Source organism: Cydia pomonella, chromosome 3 (genome assembly GCF_033807575.1).
Source record: "Cydia pomonella isolate Wapato2018A chromosome 3, ilCydPomo1, whole genome shotgun sequence".
Classification (NCBI taxonomy): domain Eukaryota; kingdom Metazoa; phylum Arthropoda; class Insecta; order Lepidoptera; family Tortricidae; genus Cydia; species Cydia pomonella.
Genome location: NC_084705.1, coordinates 23,144,595 through 23,162,746, shown reverse-complemented (window position 1 = coordinate 23,162,746; position 18,152 = coordinate 23,144,595). Strand labels below are relative to the sequence as shown.

Below are 18,152 nucleotides of genomic sequence, written 5' to 3'. Positions count from 1 at the left end.
GTTTTTAATTTTGTCGTATTGCGTATGTTCTGTCCGTCACGGGCGCACGTGTGTAACATAATATGGGACCGTGCGAAGTGCATGGTGGGGGTAAGTAAAGCGATCCCAGCGCATAAGGTGGTAAAAATTTGAACTAACTGCGGATAGCGTCTTTAAGAGGAATTCCTAGTTGCGATTTTTCCATACAAACGCTCTCGACTGATTCCTCCCTGGATTTTTAACCTAGAGCAGTGATTTTTTCAAATAAGATCAATATCATCAATATCTGTGCCTCTATGTTTTGCTTTTTTGGATTATTTTATTTTGAAGAAAGATACAGCGCCTCGAAAATCGCAAAAACGGCTAAAATAAATTGGCTGTAAAAAAAGGCACAGTATACAAATATGACAAAAAATATCCAAAAAATCAAAACATAGCGGCATAGATTATTTCTTCCTCTTGCAATTTCCAAAATTTCATAATGATTAGTTGCGTTTTGAAGGAGGAAACAGTCGAGAGCGAAACCTCGATTTTTGAGTTTTTTGCGAGTGAATTTCGGTCCGAGCTGCAGTTGTCCTTATCGCACGAATTGGAGGCGGAGACAGTTTCTAAATATACGTACACAGAAGGAATAGTGATGGGCATAACATCCTTATTAGGGATTGCAGAACCGGTACTGTTTTAAAGAACCGGGATTTCCCGGTACTTTTGGAACTGGTCTAATTATTTCATTATTTTAAATAAAACGACAGCATTTTGCGATTTGACCACCTTTCGTATTATAATTTAATAATCACATTTTCTTTTATTACGTAGTAGGCAATTTTTTTTTAGAAATATAGTATTTTACATTGCTCACACTTGTGCGTCACAAGTAAAAGATAACTACTTTGATGTTTGCCACTAGATAGCAAATTTAATGAAATTACATTGACGAGGGGATTTATATAATAAGTATCGCAGTCGTATTGTATAATCCGCCGTATTACATTACGGCTAGCCGATATCAAAATAAGGGCCATTTTGAAATGCGGCGGTTCAACGATTAAGGTATGATGGGTAAATACCGGATGCGGGTGAAGAACGTAGGACATTCATTTCCCCTCCTAATTTGGCTTTATTTTTTAATGTAGGCAACATTGTGTAAGACGCCATTTCATTGCGCCTCGACTGTCAGTGTCCCCGCGTCGCTCAGGGCGTCGGGCTTGTGATATGTGCAATCACAGAGAGCAAGGTAAATTTCTCGAATTCTTCCTTCTATCCGATCTTCGCTCTGTAATTTATTTTGCGTATTGTGATGAAACTGTGTTTGTTTTTGTAATTGTGTTAACAGACCTAGCACTGCTGTAGACCGATATCCGATCTTGACCCTTCCAGGAAATATCGGACCAGAAACAATCAGATCTTTACCTATTTAAAAAACAGCAGTGATTATCAAACTTTAAATTTTCTTCAATTTACCTACTGACCTTAATTATCACATTTATTGTTTTCTTGATCACACTTTCGTACCATTATTTTTATCCAGTACCACTACCAGCGCGACGGTTACTGACAATGTATTTTTTTTAATTTCCGCAACCCAAAGGTTGCCTTTTAGCGATAAGACCGCATGTTGTTTACCTGTGCTTATGTGTTTTAAATTTTCTTTTGTATTGTTTTCTTTTATTGAAGTGTGCAATAAAGAGTATTAACAAAATCGAGTAAAATAAATAACCAATGTTTCGCAATAAAGTACCTACACATACGGATGCATATGTAGATGTGCACGCATACATACATTGCTAGTTTCGGATACAAAATAGAGATAGGGCTTCGAAATTAGTTTCCTTAAAATGCTTCAAGAGGGCTCTCTTTTCCTATATACTTTACTCTTTACATACGATCCTTACATTTTATCAAAAAAAAAAAGATTGTATATCAACTATATATATATATATATATACATAATTGCAAAATTAAACCAACAAAATCGCAATTTTAATTAATTTCCATACTTCAAGATGGGCTCTCAGTGACCTTGACCTTTTTAAAGAACTACTTAGTCTTTTTGATTTCTAAGTTTGATTCTTATTTTTTTGGCGACCTTCATTAAAAATGACTGAACACGATTATTTTTTATTTTGATTTTTGTCCCTCCTACTTAAGTACTTAATATCTTCCAGTACATTCCATTCAATAAACAATACGAGTACATTTACACTTTCCCTAAACCTGTACAGTTCACGAAATCTTAAATTGTCAAAACTTCGCAACGTATCTATTATTTTAGTGGTTTTTTTTTATTACTTCGGGTAAACCTTACAATAAGAGGTTTCTTAGCACATTGTTTACTTATCAAATTGCCTTATGACATAGGTATCAAAGTTTGAGAGCCACAATTTTATCAATTTTTGTATCAGGGTTAAGATCGGATACAAAAGGGTAGACACCGGACCTATTTCTTTGTGATACCTTATTCTCTTTCCATTAGAAGCAACTTTTTTTCACCATCCAATGTTCTCCCTTGATGGCAAAACACTCGTTACCCTAAAAAAGTATGTCTCATCTTTACACAGGTACAAAACTAAAACCGTTCTATATTGAAGATTACCAAAATTCAGGCCGAATCTACGGTTATTATTTAACGATTCGCTACGTACTTCAAGAATCTGTCACGTGTTGAGATCTCGAAAAAACATTTTTTCACGAGTTCTCTCAATTAGTCCCAAAATTGTCCGGCATTATCCCAACATACTTTACCCAGATTGTCATTGCGATACGTTCTTCAATAAGGCGGCCCAAGTTTAGCCCCATCGTACTACAAGTTAAATAGATTGTAGTTTAACCATAGGTATATTTATACCTACTTACAAAATTTCACAACACACCATGATCACTCCCAACTTACTGATACGGATAGGTACAGTCAAGTGTAAAAATATGGGTGTACACATCTTACTCAAAAATATGTCCCATAGCATCTTATTCCAGTGTAATAAGAGCGTAGTACCATATTTATGAGACGATTCTTTCGATACATATTTTTGCACTTGACTGTACGACGACAACCGAAGCTGAGACATCATTCTTTTTTGCAGTTTTTACTTATATGGTAATTAATATCAATCAATCATTTATTATTTTGTCATCATAGGTGTAAAATACATTTAGTACAGGTGATAGGGTGTTTGGTATTAGGGTGTAATAGATACAGTATAATATAAAAATGAAAAACAATATTACGTGGTAACAACAAAAACAACTTGCGTCGGGGCAGCGCAGAATAAATTCCGTCTGCCTCGCGGGCGATGTCGACGGAACGGCGCGCAATGAGCGAGCGCACGAGTCTCGCGTCTGTGTGCGCGCACTCACACAGATAGCTCCGGCTCCCGCCCACCGCAGCGCGACAGAAACATAGCTTCAAAAATTCGAGATTTGAAAAGTTGCTCAGCTAGGAATTGCTCTTAACATTTCGTACAATTATATGGCTTGAAATGAAACTTTGATTTACGATTACTCCTGAAATATTCCTTGAAATTGTATGGTGTAAGGAACCATTGTAATCTGTATGAAATGCTTAATATAACTAACGTATTTATTTTGATAATTGTTAATAATGTATCCATGTAAATAGCTTTGCAAATGCCACATATTACGTGATATTTTTCTAGAAGTTAAGAATGGATATAGTAAGTTATCCTTAAAAGATAGACATTTCACATCGCGGACTTTTTTGTAGACCTATGAATGAGAAACAACCCCACCATACAGTGTGTTGTTATAGCTCAAACGGATTAGGCAGCGTTTTCGATTAAAGCTCCTAGCCAGCGTGATTTTTTCCGACAACATCGTTATATTTCAAACAATTTACACAAAACCTTAACAAGTTATATACTTAAGCCTTCCTCAAGAATCACTCTATTGATAGATGAAAGTCGTATGAAAATCCGTTCAGTAGTTTTTAGTTTTGGAGTAGTTTTATAAGATGTAGTGAATTGACGTTTTCCCCTAGAATTGCGGACACTAGGTTGCGTGACAGTCGTGCACGCTCCCAATACCATCTATTATATGGGTCCATTCCATGAATTCCATCTACTTTTTGTCTGTGTGTGTACAGTCGGCATCAATATAGTAGCGGATGAAACAAAGCGCCAGAAGTATCTGACTTCCCGGAAAACTTTTCCAAATGTAGATAAATTTCTAAAATCCACGTTTGGGTTACAATTCTGCCCTAAGATTTGTAGATGGAAACAACTCTATTGTTCTATACATGTTACAAAATGGTAGGTACTTTTGAAGCGTTGTTTGGTCCCGTACTTTTGATGCCGACTGTACATCAGGCAGGATGCAAAAATTGCTTTGCCTCAGTAGTCCGCTGTCTCTACCGCCAAGGCGACCAAAATAAATCCAGATCCCAGAGGAGTGCAGATACCTACTTCTGGCACTCCAACACCAACTGAGTCAGCCGCCGCTCCGGCTGTGTACACAACACAAGACAGCTGACTCACTGGGGACTGGGGACACGAATAGCATCGCACAACAAGCACCGCCTCCCTTGCCACGATAACCGCGTCAGTCCGTCAGGCCGTTTGGCGTCCGTGCGGATAAGCCCTGGTGGCTCAAGCATGGACGGGAAGCCAGCAGACCTCAATCAGATTATGGGTATACATCTTTTTGACACTTTTTCCGTGTCAATATTTAATACCTTGACTGTAGGTACCAAGTATTATTTATGCAGGCGACAATCACGTGCGTTTAACACCACCACCACAAATTATAAATTCGATATTGGCCTCTCTTTCTAAGAACCTTATTTGTTATAAAGAGAAGTAAACAGCGAACTTGTAACTTGTATTACTTCTAGCCTTATAAAACACGGTCCTGTAAGATGTAGTTGATGCATCCTTGAGTGGATAACCAAGATTGGCAATTTGGCAAGGGGATAATGGATGCATCCTTCTCCATACAAACGTCGGTAGTCCCTATTTTTACCACATTATATTTTTACCACATTTTTACACAATTTGATGTACATTATAAAGGCTACAGCTTTGGGGTAGTTTGCCTTTTTTATTTTTGATTATTATAATAACAGTTAAATAGCGAAAACCAAATTTCACAAAAAATTAAAAGCTTCAAACTCTAATATTAAATAAAAATATTGACAAAAATCCAACGAAGGGGCATAGCTATAGTTAATGTACATGAAATTGTATAAAATGTTTTCTATGATATTAATATCCAGAGAGGAAAATGGGGTAATTTAAAAGCGGTCGTCCACTTTCATCTTAAAAATAGGCTGCTAGTTTTGCCAATATAATATACATCTATATTAATAATTCCGTCGAGGTTAACGGTAGACCCGAATGAAATTATACTCAAATGAAAGAGCGTTAAAAAATAAGAGTTTTGAATCGACTACATATATTGGCAAAATTCGGATTATCGCGTATTTTGCATTTAAAAGTGTTAATTTAATGACAAACACATGACAACAGGTAGGCAATATTTAATTTGGAAAATGACAGCGACGGGTGCGTTCGGAAATTGTGAACACGTTTGCGACGGCATGTTGGTTGGCACCCAGTGTGTAAGATGCACAAACTTTTTTTAAAGACTGACTATGTATGTTACTGTTTGTAAATGATGTATAAAGTAAGGCGCGGTAAATAAAATTTTCTATGGAAGGACCACCCTTCACGCCTACATTTTTAACCGACTTCAAGATTTCAAAAGAGGAGGTTATCAATTCGGTTGTATGTTTTTTTTTTATATTTGTTACTCCATAACTCCGTCATTTCTGAACAGAATTTGAAAATTATTTTTTTGTTTGAATTTATATGTATACAGATTGGTCGCGTTTTTGGCAAAACTCAGTTCTGATGATGGGATCCATGAGGAATCGAGGGCACTCTTCAAATGTGAAAACCATACATATAGTGATTTTTGTATTTTATGTAACAAATCAAGCATTTACATTAAAAAAAATGACATTTGATGAAGTGGAACTGCTGATGATGATCAGAATGGAACTCTTCAACGACGCATAGTACACGTTTGGCGATTTCTCCTGTTCGCTGTGTTTGTTAAGTAAATTAAATTTTCAAAACAAATTTTTGTCAAGTTCGAGTTCTGACGATGGGGTCCATGAGGAATCGAGTGAACTCTTCAAATATGAAATGCATACATATAGTGATTTTTGTATTTTCTTCAACAAATCAAGCATTCACATTTAAAAAAGTAACATTTGATGAAGTGGAACTGCTGATGATGATCAGAATGGAACTCTTCAATGATGCATAGTTCACGTTTGGCAATTTGTTCTCTTTGCCAAGCAGTTAGGTTTTCAAGGCACATTTTTATATTTCTATCCTATTTAATTTTTTTAATAATTATCTGGTGATTCATTTCATGCATGGTGTGAAATAATTTATCATAAATACAGTCGAATCGGGTATCTTACCAGTCAACCATAGGGCAAATCTGAAATGTGTCAAGGTGGGTGCAGTGGCAAAAAAAAAACATGTTACCTCCTTTTCTACATAATTAGGCGTAGGACGCTGTCTTTTTAATTTCATTGTATGAAATCTAAAATCAACAATAATCGTTCTTTCACCGGTCTCCCTAATTGAAGTCAGTTTTTTTTTCTTAAAAATTATATAGCCGCATTTTTCTACTTACTAACCGAGTGTGCCAGAGTTATTATTTTACCCGAGCAAAGCCGGGTTTTCGTCTAGTATATGTATAATTCAATATTATGTTGTTACAGTTACGTTAGTAACGGGACTGTAACCAGCGTATAGAAAATGGTTTCGTGGATACATCAGTACCCCTAGTCTAAATTTAGTCGATAGCGAAACGTGACGTACGCGTTTGCGTTAAGTCTCATTTTGTATGAGATTTTTGACTTTCCAAAACGTTCCGCTTGGCGCGCTGTTCAAAAACCCATACAAAATGAGACTTAACGCAAACGCGTACGTCACGTTTCGCTATCGACTAAATTTACACTAGGGGTATTGGACCGAATAATAAGCGTTATTTTCATAACTCATTTCGTTGTAGGTACCTTATACATAAATAATCACCTTAACCATCAAGAGACTTAACTACGAAAAAAATAACAGTGAAGTGGAACAAGACTTGCTTACTTTACCTATTTCATTAACTTTATGGGTTCTGCCATAATTAAACATAAAACTATCGATTCAACTGTAAAAAGTACTTTAACCATATACCTATTAGCGGCCGGTGCCTAATACGATACCTACTATACTATCTATAGTCTAGAAATGAAGTTAACGTTTTTAACGGGAATATTGTTCATTATTGTTACTCATATTCATGGTAAGTTTTTATCAGACCTTGCTAATTTTTGATGATGTATGGCTTAATCATGATCAATACGAAATAGTTTCAGACTGTAACAGTGCGAAGAACAATTATGATAAGTCTCCCATGGAACGTCGCCAGATATTGGTAAGGAACATAATTAACAAAATCACTGATTTATCGTTGGCCTCGTTTGCAAATGCTTCTCTCAAAGAAATACCACAATTAATGAAAAATATAAGAAACCAATTGAAATCGGCTTCTAAATTCACTGGAGCACGTGGAGATAGATACGTAGAACTACTAATGGATGGCATAAAATCAATTGTAGCCAGTAAAAACAAGTTAGGTGAAATTGAGTCCGCAAACGCACTCGACTCTGATGATTTCGAAAAATATGATCTAAAAAATACTCGTGACTCAAACGATGACTCGAGCGACAAAGTAAAAACATCACACGTGAGTGAAAAATATGAAGAGGATGAGTGTGATTGCAGTTGTGTCGAAGAAAGACTTTGCTTAAAAATATCATATTTGCATAAATTTATCTGTCCTAAAGATGGGAGTGTAATATCGTTAGCACAGGTGTGCGATGGAGAGAACGATTGTACAGATAAATCTGACGAAGAACGATGTAAAGTTCATGGTAATTTATTTTTCCTATTTTGTTCGACATTAATATAAGCAGGTTCGCATACACCTTACTAATATTCATTAAAACTACTGCACTTTTCAGCCAATAATAAACTTTCCGAAGCTAAACGAATAATAAATGAAATAAGAAATATTTTGCCAGCACACTGCTTAGAAGTACAAAATAGCTTGGATAAAGTTGTAATGAAAACTCGAAAAGAAACACTAACCAATGTCCTCAAAAAACAATTCGAAGTCTTAAATAGCGTGGCACCCATTAAAGGGCAAAAGAAAAAAGGAAAGCTATTCAAAAAAGTTAAGGAAATTGCTCAAATAGTGAGTTCTGTGGAAGAAGCACTTGAAGGGGGCTTATGTATACGAGAAAAATATAAAGCAGAAATTAGTCGCAGAAATGGTTTGTCACTAGATGAGAATGTAGACGTTGAGCAGAATAATAAAAAAACATGGGCCCCTCCAGTTTGTACATGTACTGGACAGTTTTGTCTACTAAACAACTGCACATCTGCGTGCAATAACACTTGTTGGCAGCGATTTAGTCTATGGCAATGGGGATGCGAATCTGTTGTTGGTGAGCGCAGTGTGCCACTAGATCTTGTATGTGATGGTAAAGTCGACTGCTTTGACGAATCCGATGAGAAAGAATGCACTGCAGGTAATATGAAGTAGACTTTATTTTGAAAGTATTTGTCGATTCTTGAGTTAGATCATTACTAAAATAATGAATTAAATCGCTATATCTACCTACTTATTGGTCTTACAGGTGCAGGGGCAGATAAATTTAAATCTACACAAATTTACAATTCAGTTATTGAATTACTATCTATTAAAATGGCATCTAGTCCTCAGGTTAACAAAATTATTAACTTACAAGAAGCGGTGAAAAACTTACAAGCACAGAGTATGAAAGAGGTAACAGATGCGGCAGCCTTAAAGCATTGGAGAAACGAAGCATTTTCAGGGCTATTTTCTATTTATGAGGGTATATTGAATATGGCTGATAGTATTTTGGAAGTAGATGCTGGGTATGAGTCTTTAATGGCCGTCAGCCGAAAACTTGTTGAAGCAATGAAGTATTCGAAAACAGGAAACGAAAGAGTCGTACCCACCAACGAATGTCACTGCTTGGCTGACAAGTGTTTGTTAGCCAATTGTTCGGTGGCGTGTGTGCGTTTCTGCGCCGTCAAAGCTATCATCACCGAGTACTCGTGCAAAGGAAACTCGAGTACAAGAGTACCTGTGCAAAATATGTGTAACCGGAAAAGGGATTGTCCAGAAGGAGACGACGAACAAGAATGTCAAACAGGTAAATGGGAAGACAATGTAAAAATAATTTCCGAGACCGAGACGAGAGTTTTTAATGTTTTCTCCACTTAGGTGAGTACATCGTGTAATGAGTCACACGCCAGCATCTTCGAGCAACACCGGCTTCCAACAAAGGCCAGCATATATGTCTTTTGACATCTTCTGTCTACGGCTAAGGTTAAACTTTTAAAAACACAGGTACAAATGGCAGTAGGTACTAATGGGAAATCCCGGGTTGCAAAACTTTTGAACGATATTAAGAGGCTATATGCCGAAAATCCAAAGATTCAAGTCCCACATCATTAGCCGAAGCCAACAAGCCCTGTTGGCTTAGGCCCTGCCTAAAAAATTGAAGACTAAGAGAATGTCGGGCCATGAGCAGTGTAGGGTTCCGTTGTTACTATTTTGCCAGAATTCAAAAAATGGTCGTTTTGAAAGACCTATCCAACGATACCTCACATCATTGGTTTAAATCTAAAAAAAAAAAATTACCCTAAAGTTTTTATTTTACGGATCTGTTGGCATGTTTGATGCCCCCAGGACTTTTCCGCATGAACAGCAACTGGAACATCAACATCGTCGCTTGTCAACGCGGCAATACCGAGAGCGTAATGGACACCTTTGCAACTAGGAGTGTTTTTTTTTGTTTAGTTTAGGATACTTTTGTAATTTATCTGTGGATGACTACTTTATTTAATAATATATTTTTGTAGATATTTGCCGTAATCATCATCTACTGGTGCTTCGCAATAAAATCCAAAATTACAGAGATGACCGCTGGGGCCACGCATTGGCAGAAATACTTGACAGCTGGAAGACTAAGGTACAGTAAGCTGTAAAAAACTGACCCCCTTGCATAGAAACTTGTTGTTGTTTGTTCCTTTTTTGATTGATCATGTGGTTGTATCAAAATGCATATAGTTAAAAAAATCCAGGTCCGTTACTATGATTTCGAACTTTAACTGAAACCCTATCTGATCTACGAGAACAAAATTAAGAAAGTAATGTTACGAAGGTTTACTAGTACAAAGGCAGTGCTCATCAATGTGACTACTTACTGCAGACCAAAGAGAATTTGAAATAGAGGTGTATTGTTAAATAAAACTTTGTAGCCACGTAAATTTGCTGCTATCTTTCGCAGATTAAAACTTTTAGAACGCCATTTGACTTTGATCCTTATTCTTCCACTGATATGCGTCCAATTTTGTTAAATAAAAATAAGTGGTGCCATCTTACCGGGCACAACCTAAAGTTTATGGCGTCATTATTCGAAACTACCTTAGAAAAAATGTTTTCACTGACGATCACGGAGCAAAGCCGCGGACGTACAGACCACGTACAGACAGACAGACGGACGTGGCGAAACTATAAAGCTTTCTAATTGACTACGGAACCCTAAAAACTAACATGGCAATTCGACAGTTGTTATAAAGCAGTATGGTCTATCGCTCAGTTCCGTCGTGACATCCCCACTTATTTACAAAAATAGCCATATGTTCAAGTCATCTCTCGGGTCAAATAGGCCCTTTTCGATCTGGACAGCCGTTAATTTTAGCATCTAATGAATGTGTATTATTTGTTTAAGTATTTTTATGCTATTCATCTTTTTCAGACTATTTCTTCGATTCTGGTGATCGAGAGGATGAACCGATTGACACGGCACAGGCTGCAGAAGCTGGTAGCGGAGATCCTGCACGACCTGGCGCAGGCCTACGCCACCCTGCCTAAGCTCACGAGGCGGAGCACCGATGGCACCATGCCGGCTTTCCTGGAGCTGTCTCGACTTATTCGAGATACACTCAGAGATTGCACGATATAAGTGCACTTGGGTTTTATTTTTACTGTGGATAACGCGTACACAACCACTTTTAAATGCAAACATTCGAAATAAATTAGATCTACATGGTGCAAACTTTAAATTGATTTCACTTCCCATCGTCCTTTTTATCAACAAAAATAGATTAGGTTCACATTGTTTCTGTGTAAGTCTGAACTATTCACTTTTCTGAGGATACCAACAGACACTGAGAGCACCTACCAAGAGACAGTACAAAAGTTGTTCTGCATCCTTGTAGCTTAACTTAGTCGTGTGAGAAATAAACAAGGAATTCGATAGCAGAAAATTCGTAAGTTTACCCCGAAAAAGATAATCAGATCACACATATCAGCACAGCACCATACCACACTTTTCAGTGACTGATAGAGCAAGCGAGAAATTTATCCACGTATATCGTTGATAATGATAACATGTGAGTCACACGCTTGTTAAATATTTCGAAGCGCTTGTGCGGACACCAGTCTGTGAGGAGACTTACACCATGGCAGGTAAGTGCCCGATTTCGATTACTGATAGTGATAACTGATAACGCCAGTGTACTAGAATAGTGCCTTTGAATCATAACCTCGCCTTGATTATTCATTTAAAATGCGTTTTAACACAATGTGGCGACATCTACCAAATGTAATCGTGGTAATAATAATGAACAGTATTGATATTTATCGGTAAATAGGATCTAACAAGAAACAATTTGGGATAAAAGCTAAAAAAGGTCGATCCTCCTTATTACTTATCAATCCTTATCGTTTAATCAATGAGAGCCATACTTTTTAAAATAGGTAGCTATTTTAAATAAGAATTACTGCCTCATGATTGATCGTTAAAAAAAGGATTTAAAACTGTTGTATAATTACTCATTAAGTTGTACTTACTTTACCATTGTAAATGTTGGTAATTTGAAAGAGATTTATGCTCGTTAAATTTTACGGTCGTTTAATTTGCATGTACGTTTCTAACACTTCAAATGAAATTATGTAAAAACTTACTTGCTTAGAAAATAATCTAGGAGGCTCTGTAACTACTTATATGAAATATAGCGATGAGTCTTGAGTGGCGCGGACGCATTGTCATGCTAATCGAAACCGTGCACCAACGCCGCCCCACTTACTCGTTTTCTACAGAAAATAATTAAGCGATCGTGCTGACTAGTCAAGTGGACTAAACCTAAGAAACCACAGGAAAAATATATATCACTTCAAATATGCATTGCTGCCTTAGCCACGTCACCTGTCACGACATAAAAGAAACACTATCTCTTACAAATAAATGTCTACTACTATAGTCTCTCGATCACTAAGGGCCACTTGCACGTTCCAGGGTTAGTAAACTAACTCGGAGTTAACCTTTTATAAGGGATTAAACTCTACTGTTAGGTAACTCCGAGTCGAGTTAGTTAGCTAACCCTGGAGCGCGCCACTGGCCCTAAGTTGACCCTAAGACATTCTGATAAGGCTAAATGTACTATTGTTAGGTATAAGTTATAACTGCTTTTACACTAGGAAACTCTTGCTTACCTATATCCCTCAATCAATCAGTTATAGCTCGTGTCATCTACGATAATGAGAATATTTGTCAAATCTCACCTTTAATAATATGACAATACGAGACAAGGCACGCGTCTTCGACAATGACACGATCTATAGGCTATAGACCGGGGCGGGCTAACAACATCGACTAAATTTAAGCTCATCTCAAACTAAATAGCGACGTAGATGGTTTAATTACTTTATTAGTAGTAGTTTTCTCTTGGGTATTTCAATTTTAACTGGGTAATCTTCATATTGCTTCATAGTATTAACACATTTGTTTTGTAAGATAAGTATTTTTTTTTCATTTTCTTTGTTTAAGCGTTATTTTAACAAGTGACACTGTGAAATGTAAATAAAGTCGGTTCCTATTTAAGGCATTATTAAGTTTTACGCAAATACACACCATACTTCGCAACAACTCCGTGAAGATACCAAATGTACGTAAGATAGAATAGATACCTATTTATTCCAAAATACGTGGGGGTATTCCATGAGAGTGTCGCTTGCGAAATTCGATTTTCCTTTGTAGGGCAGCTACCTCAATCTAATGCTTAAAGCTCGAGCCAACTTTTTAGCTAAGTCATAAAATTAGAAAGAATGGCATGTCGTAAGCGACATTCCCGTAGAATGCCCCGTACCGTGCATATAAATGTAGTAGGTACCTATTTTATGGGACTTATAAAATACGATGCAGTGCGTTAGGTATTAATGATTCTCTTCAGCATTAAGTATGTAAGTAAATATTCTTTATTGCACCACAAAGAAAACAAATTTAAAAACAGATTTACAATGTAAATAAATGTAGCAACAGGCGGTCTTATCGCTGTGAGCGATCTCTTCCAGACAACCTTAGGGTAGCAGGATATAAAGAACAGTAAGTTTTAAGTATTGTTGTGATTCAAGTCATAAGCGTGAATTTATTCTGTCACTGTTATTAGCATTTAAAAATAGGCACCTACGTACCTTATAAAAATTCGTTGTAACGGCCAACCTAGGTACTCGTATATCCGTGTTGCGTATTATCTTCAGCGAATTATGGATTAAAAAGATAAAATAGTTATTTGTTTTTTTGGTATGGTGAAAGTTTTTGTCACTCGATAGCAAAGTTCAGCTCCAATAATAAGTCTAAGTTTACGTGCGATAAATATCACAGGTATATTTATTTCCATTTTATCATACATATACGAAATAAATATGAATAACTATGTATTGCTAAACATTCTATGAAATAAAAAGATAGTCAGTTTCAGGTTGCTATCACTTCAATCCCTCCAAGTCAACGATAAAATATTGTTTACTCACATAAGGTTGTGTTGTCCAGGACGTCCTGGAGGTTATTACGGCTACGGCGGCCCACCGCCCCCGCCCCCGCCGGGTCACCCCCCACACATGTTCCCCGGCCCTCCCGGGGTCATGTACTATCCTGTCCACCCCGCCTACTTCTATCCCTACCCTTCCCAACCTGAACCGGTCCAAGTGGTGGACAGCCCGCCCGAGGAGGCCGTCCCGGAACTTCCCGGAGAGACGGTCGAGCTGCCGTGGAGTAAGTCTCAGGGCACGGTTTGGAGAGATAACACCTTTATGTTACCCATTTCATGTAGAATTCAGGTTTCTAGTTCACTTACTTTTGTTCGAGCCTCTCGTTGATCTTTTGCCCACAGGTCTGGCAAGTTATTATTATATTTCTACCTAATTCGACTCGTGTCAGGTTCATGTAGAATGTTTTTCAATTATTGATCCCATGAATGTTACGATATGAAAACTATTAACCTATTTATTTGTAGATTACTGGTTTTGAAGTTTCGTAGAACCGCACGCCTATAATTCAATGTCGCAGAAAATGTAGATAATCAAGGACATTACCGATAATACAGCTCTTTTTATCCCTGATAAACTATACCTATATCAAAAATTTATTGACTAGGTATATATATATATATTTGGTATTACGAAGCAAACAATATTTGTATCCTTATCAGAGAAGTGCCTTGTGGTGGTACTTGGTAAGTGAAATCAAATCATCAAAATACCTAAATACCTAGGTATATAGGTGTAAGTAGATAAAGGTGTTATCTTATTTCCTCTAGCTTGGGTGTAATGTCTGCCAATGTTGGGCCAATCCTCTCTATGGACTCCTTTGCCCTTTCCATTTCCTATTCGAATCCATCATTCCATGTCTGAAAGATTTTTTTTCTGTCTGTTCAATATACTCCATATAGAGTTTTGGCCGTAGCTTTTATGTGTTTGTCTTGCAAAGTTGTAATTTGGAGTATATTGCTCTTGTGTCACCAATCAATTTTAATAAACTTTTCAATTTGTATTCCAATATTAAATCACTAATCTTATTGTCGTGCATTTCTATCGTATGTTGTGTAAACAATTATAGGTAAATTCTAGCGTATTTCGTATATGTCTAGTTTTATGAAATTGTTTACGGTTGTCATCCCCGAGCAACAGTTTTAAGTGGTATCACTTTGTGTCTATCTAATGTATTTTTATTAACCACAATTCACGATTTATAAACTAATACATATTATCTTTCTTTACTTAATAAATGAGTGCGTTTAATATTTATTTATACTTTCATCACCGTCTCCTCACTGTAACTATAAATGTTATTAAAAATATACGTGGTTGTAAATATTAATTGTACCTGAATAATTGGGTAATTTAATTAGTAGTAATTTTTTCATCTCTCCTAACCACAAAATGGTGGAATTTTAGTGCAAGTTTAAACTTTCTGTAAATTAATATAATCATAGTATGACGCACCTTTTACTTTATTATGAATTTATCATGTTCTACTTACTTGCCTACTCTCGGGTTTTTCGAATCCGGACTTTTATTAGGCGTACGTGGGGTATTAGGCGTGCGATGGGATATACTTCGATCCGACGTAGAGGTCGTTTGGAGAGCTTTGATGTCATGTAGATCGCTAGTGATCTGCATAATTATTATTATTTTTGATTAGATCAATCTATTACTCGTACAAGCATGTTCTTTAAAAAAATTTCACTTACCATACGCATGTGCAGGTACATACCGTTGGGTCCCAGCATGCCTTAGCCAGCGCAGCATCCCGCCGGGCGCGCTGCGCGTGGGCACGGACGCGGACGGCGACGAGATCTACGCGGGGCGCGCGCCACATGAGGGCGACATCCTGCCCGCTAAGGTCATCCCCAACAAAAACGCCTGCTACGTCGCACACAATGGGGAGGAAGTTCTGAAAGATCAATTTGAGGTGATTTGGAACACATTTTTTGTTTTGTATACGTCATTTCCACTTTTCGATATCAACACATTGTACAAACCGAGGACATGGTTATACAATTTTCAAAATTGAAATATATAGCTATGTGTGTAGTATGTTAACGGCACCAATCATGGAAAATTTAAGAGAACATTTGGAGTGTTTTTGATATTTCACCGACACCTGTAAAATTTCTGCCACTTTACGCGTTAAAAGTTGAATGTCCAATTCGTCCTATATGGTTTCTATGTATTTAATGAAAGCTACTGCAATTGGTTTCAATATTATTAACCAATTAAAACTGGTTTTTTGCTCCAGTCATGGAATGTATTATTATTTATTTATTTATTTAATCTTTATTGCACAAAAGAAAACCTTATAGTACAAAAGGCAGACTTAATGCCATGAGGCATTCTCTACCAGTCAACCTTAATGCAAGGCAGAGAGATTTTGGGCGATATTGTACTAATCACAAAAGCTAATCTAAAATTGAATCGTTCTGTACAATAATGATATAATTGTGTGTCTGTGTGACAGGTGCTGGTGCCAGCCATGTTCTCGTGGCAGTTCTCCACGAACGGCGCGGTGCCACCCGGCGCAGTGGAGGCGGGCGTCACCGCCGACGGCGAGAAGCTGTACTTCGGCCGCGTCACACATGACGGCTGCGTCACTCCTGGCAAGGTAAATACCGTCTGCTGTCAAAAAAAAACACTAAATATACTCGTAAATAATGCACATAACATAAAAGTTAGAAAAGATAGAAATATGTCGAAACTTTAATGTTTTAAAATGTTTTCCAGATACACCCCAGCCACGGGTCGTGCTATTACCCGTTCGACGGTGAAGAGAGGAGCTCAGCCGAGTACGAGGTGCTCGTGCTCATGTAGATTTATTCAAACATTAGGGTTCTACGTACAGCCTTGAATAGTCCCAAAGATATTAAATTACGCAATATGTTGTTAAAAAAATAAGTTTTAGTGATGATCGGCTGTGGAATTCTCGGAAGTACTTGCCATTTCAGTTGTTTATAATTATCTCCAGTGATATTTAAATATTATAAATAAAACGATGTATGTCATTAATGTAATAACTCAATAATAACATCCAACAATTTTCAATGTTTATTTATTTCGCAGTTATGATTACTTTATATTACTTGTGTCGTAACAACCAAACGAGTAAAGGTTAGCAAAATTAGATAGGTACGTACTCTTTCAAAATAATAACTGACATATGTTTTATCTACATAATTTAATTAAGTTTTAACTGCACTGTGGTGAATTATCTTTTTTTAACACAGGTTATACTTTAGCGAGCTTATTCGTAACAATACGATCTTCACAGTACGAGGATAACACCACTAGCGAGAAAAAATGCGTAATACAAATGTGTTCAATTAAATACCTATACTTACTAAAAAACAGCCATGACAACGAATGTCCCATGCAGTGCGCTTTTGCTCTATAAGTTTTATAGAATTTTACCCACAATTAATGTTTATTGAATTTGAACTGTTAAGTTTTTCAGTATTTCTAGAATTGTTACCCTCCCTATAAATAGTGATTCGAAAACAATTTTTTAAAGAAATAAATGTAAGGTTAAATGGTAATCGATCCAATGAGAGACCTACAAACACGAATCATTTCGACATCCCTTTCCGGGCATACTGCTATAGGATATTGGACATATTGGTGTCAGACATATAGAGGACGAAGTCACGTGACTGATTCTACACAATCCAAACGTAATCCCCGTTTTCCTCTCTACTACCTACCTACCACTACCTACCAACATATTAACATTATAGAACATATTTTTACGCAATTTGATGTATAGGTATTGGGTCCATATTGGGTTGCATAAAAGTTCAAGTCATATCTTTGATATGCATAACAACTTGTGTTATAATCATCATTGCGCATACAAATGAAAAGTCATATTTTATTGTGTCATACATTTGACTTAGCCATAAGATTTGATGACATACATAGCAGTTGTAATATATTTTTGGACATACCTAACGAACCTAACCTAAAATTTTATGCGAATTTAATTTATGACTATAAAAATTATGAGATAATTCATTTATGACAAAAACCCAGTTATGCTCAGGAATAATTCTGACTAAAGATTTTTATGACTTACAATTTTATGCATAAATTGTTATGAAAAAAGTTGTTATGCGACCAGAGGGAGTCCTATGTATATTAACAGCCCTTCGTTTCATTTTTTTTAATTATTGTAAGAGTTTTTAAAATTTTGTATTGTGTTTATTTTTCGCTCTTATGTC

The 18,152-nt window shown here is 36.6% G+C and overlaps 2 protein-coding genes and 1 long non-coding RNA gene across 3 annotated transcripts; all 3 read left to right on the top strand.

The window, feature by feature from the left end:
* The first annotated feature begins 1,169 nt into the window (after positions 1 to 1,169).
* On the top strand, positions 1,170 to 7,802 carry LOC133516356 (uncharacterized). Its single transcript, XR_009799205.1, has 3 exons — positions 1,170 to 1,213; positions 7,024 to 7,305; positions 7,373 to 7,802. It is a non-coding gene; the product is annotated as an uncharacterized LOC133516356 (long non-coding RNA).
* Positions 7,803 to 7,809: 7 nt separating this feature from the next.
* On the top strand, positions 7,810 to 11,158 carry LOC133516351 (uncharacterized). The gene is made up of 5 exons (XM_061849257.1): positions 7,810 to 7,936; positions 8,027 to 8,596; positions 8,705 to 9,247; positions 9,960 to 10,069; positions 10,859 to 11,158. The coding sequence occupies exons 2-5, from the start codon at positions 8,128 to 8,130 to the stop codon at positions 11,063 to 11,065; spliced, it is 1,329 nt and encodes a 442-aa protein (XP_061705241.1). The 5' UTR covers positions 7,810 to 7,936; positions 8,027 to 8,127; the 3' UTR covers positions 11,066 to 11,158.
* A 349-nt stretch (positions 11,159 to 11,507) lies between these two features.
* On the top strand, positions 11,508 to 16,980 carry LOC133516354 (protein TonB-like). Its single transcript, XM_061849260.1, has 5 exons — positions 11,508 to 11,571; positions 13,934 to 14,155; positions 15,648 to 15,853; positions 16,400 to 16,543; positions 16,663 to 16,980. The coding sequence occupies exons 1-5, from the start codon at positions 11,565 to 11,567 to the stop codon at positions 16,747 to 16,749; spliced, it is 666 nt and encodes a 221-aa protein (XP_061705244.1). The 5' UTR covers positions 11,508 to 11,564; the 3' UTR covers positions 16,750 to 16,980.
* Positions 16,981 to 18,152: the final 1,172 nt, after the last annotated feature.

What these genes read in the sequence shown, in the direction of transcription:
- LOC133516351 (XM_061849257.1), top strand. Translation starts at nt 8,128, where the DNA reads ATGAAAACTCGAAAAGAAACACTAACCAATGTCCTCAAAAAACAATTC. An exon ending in TGAGAAAGAATGCACTGCAG is followed by an intron (nt 8,597 to 8,704) that starts GTAATATGAAGT and finishes TTGGTCTTACAG; the next exon opens with GTGCAGGGGCAGATAAATTT. An exon ending in CGAACAAGAATGTCAAACAG is followed by an intron (nt 9,248 to 9,959) that starts GTAAATGGGAAG and finishes ATATTTTTGTAG; the next exon opens with ATATTTGCCGTAATCATCAT.
- LOC133516354 (XM_061849260.1), top strand. An exon ending in GACGGTCGAGCTGCCGTGGA is followed by an intron (nt 14,156 to 15,647) that starts GTAAGTCTCAGG and finishes ACGCATGTGCAG; the next exon opens with GTACATACCGTTGGGTCCCA. An exon ending in TTCTGAAAGATCAATTTGAG is followed by an intron (nt 15,854 to 16,399) that starts GTGATTTGGAAC and finishes TCTGTGTGACAG; the next exon opens with GTGCTGGTGCCAGCCATGTT.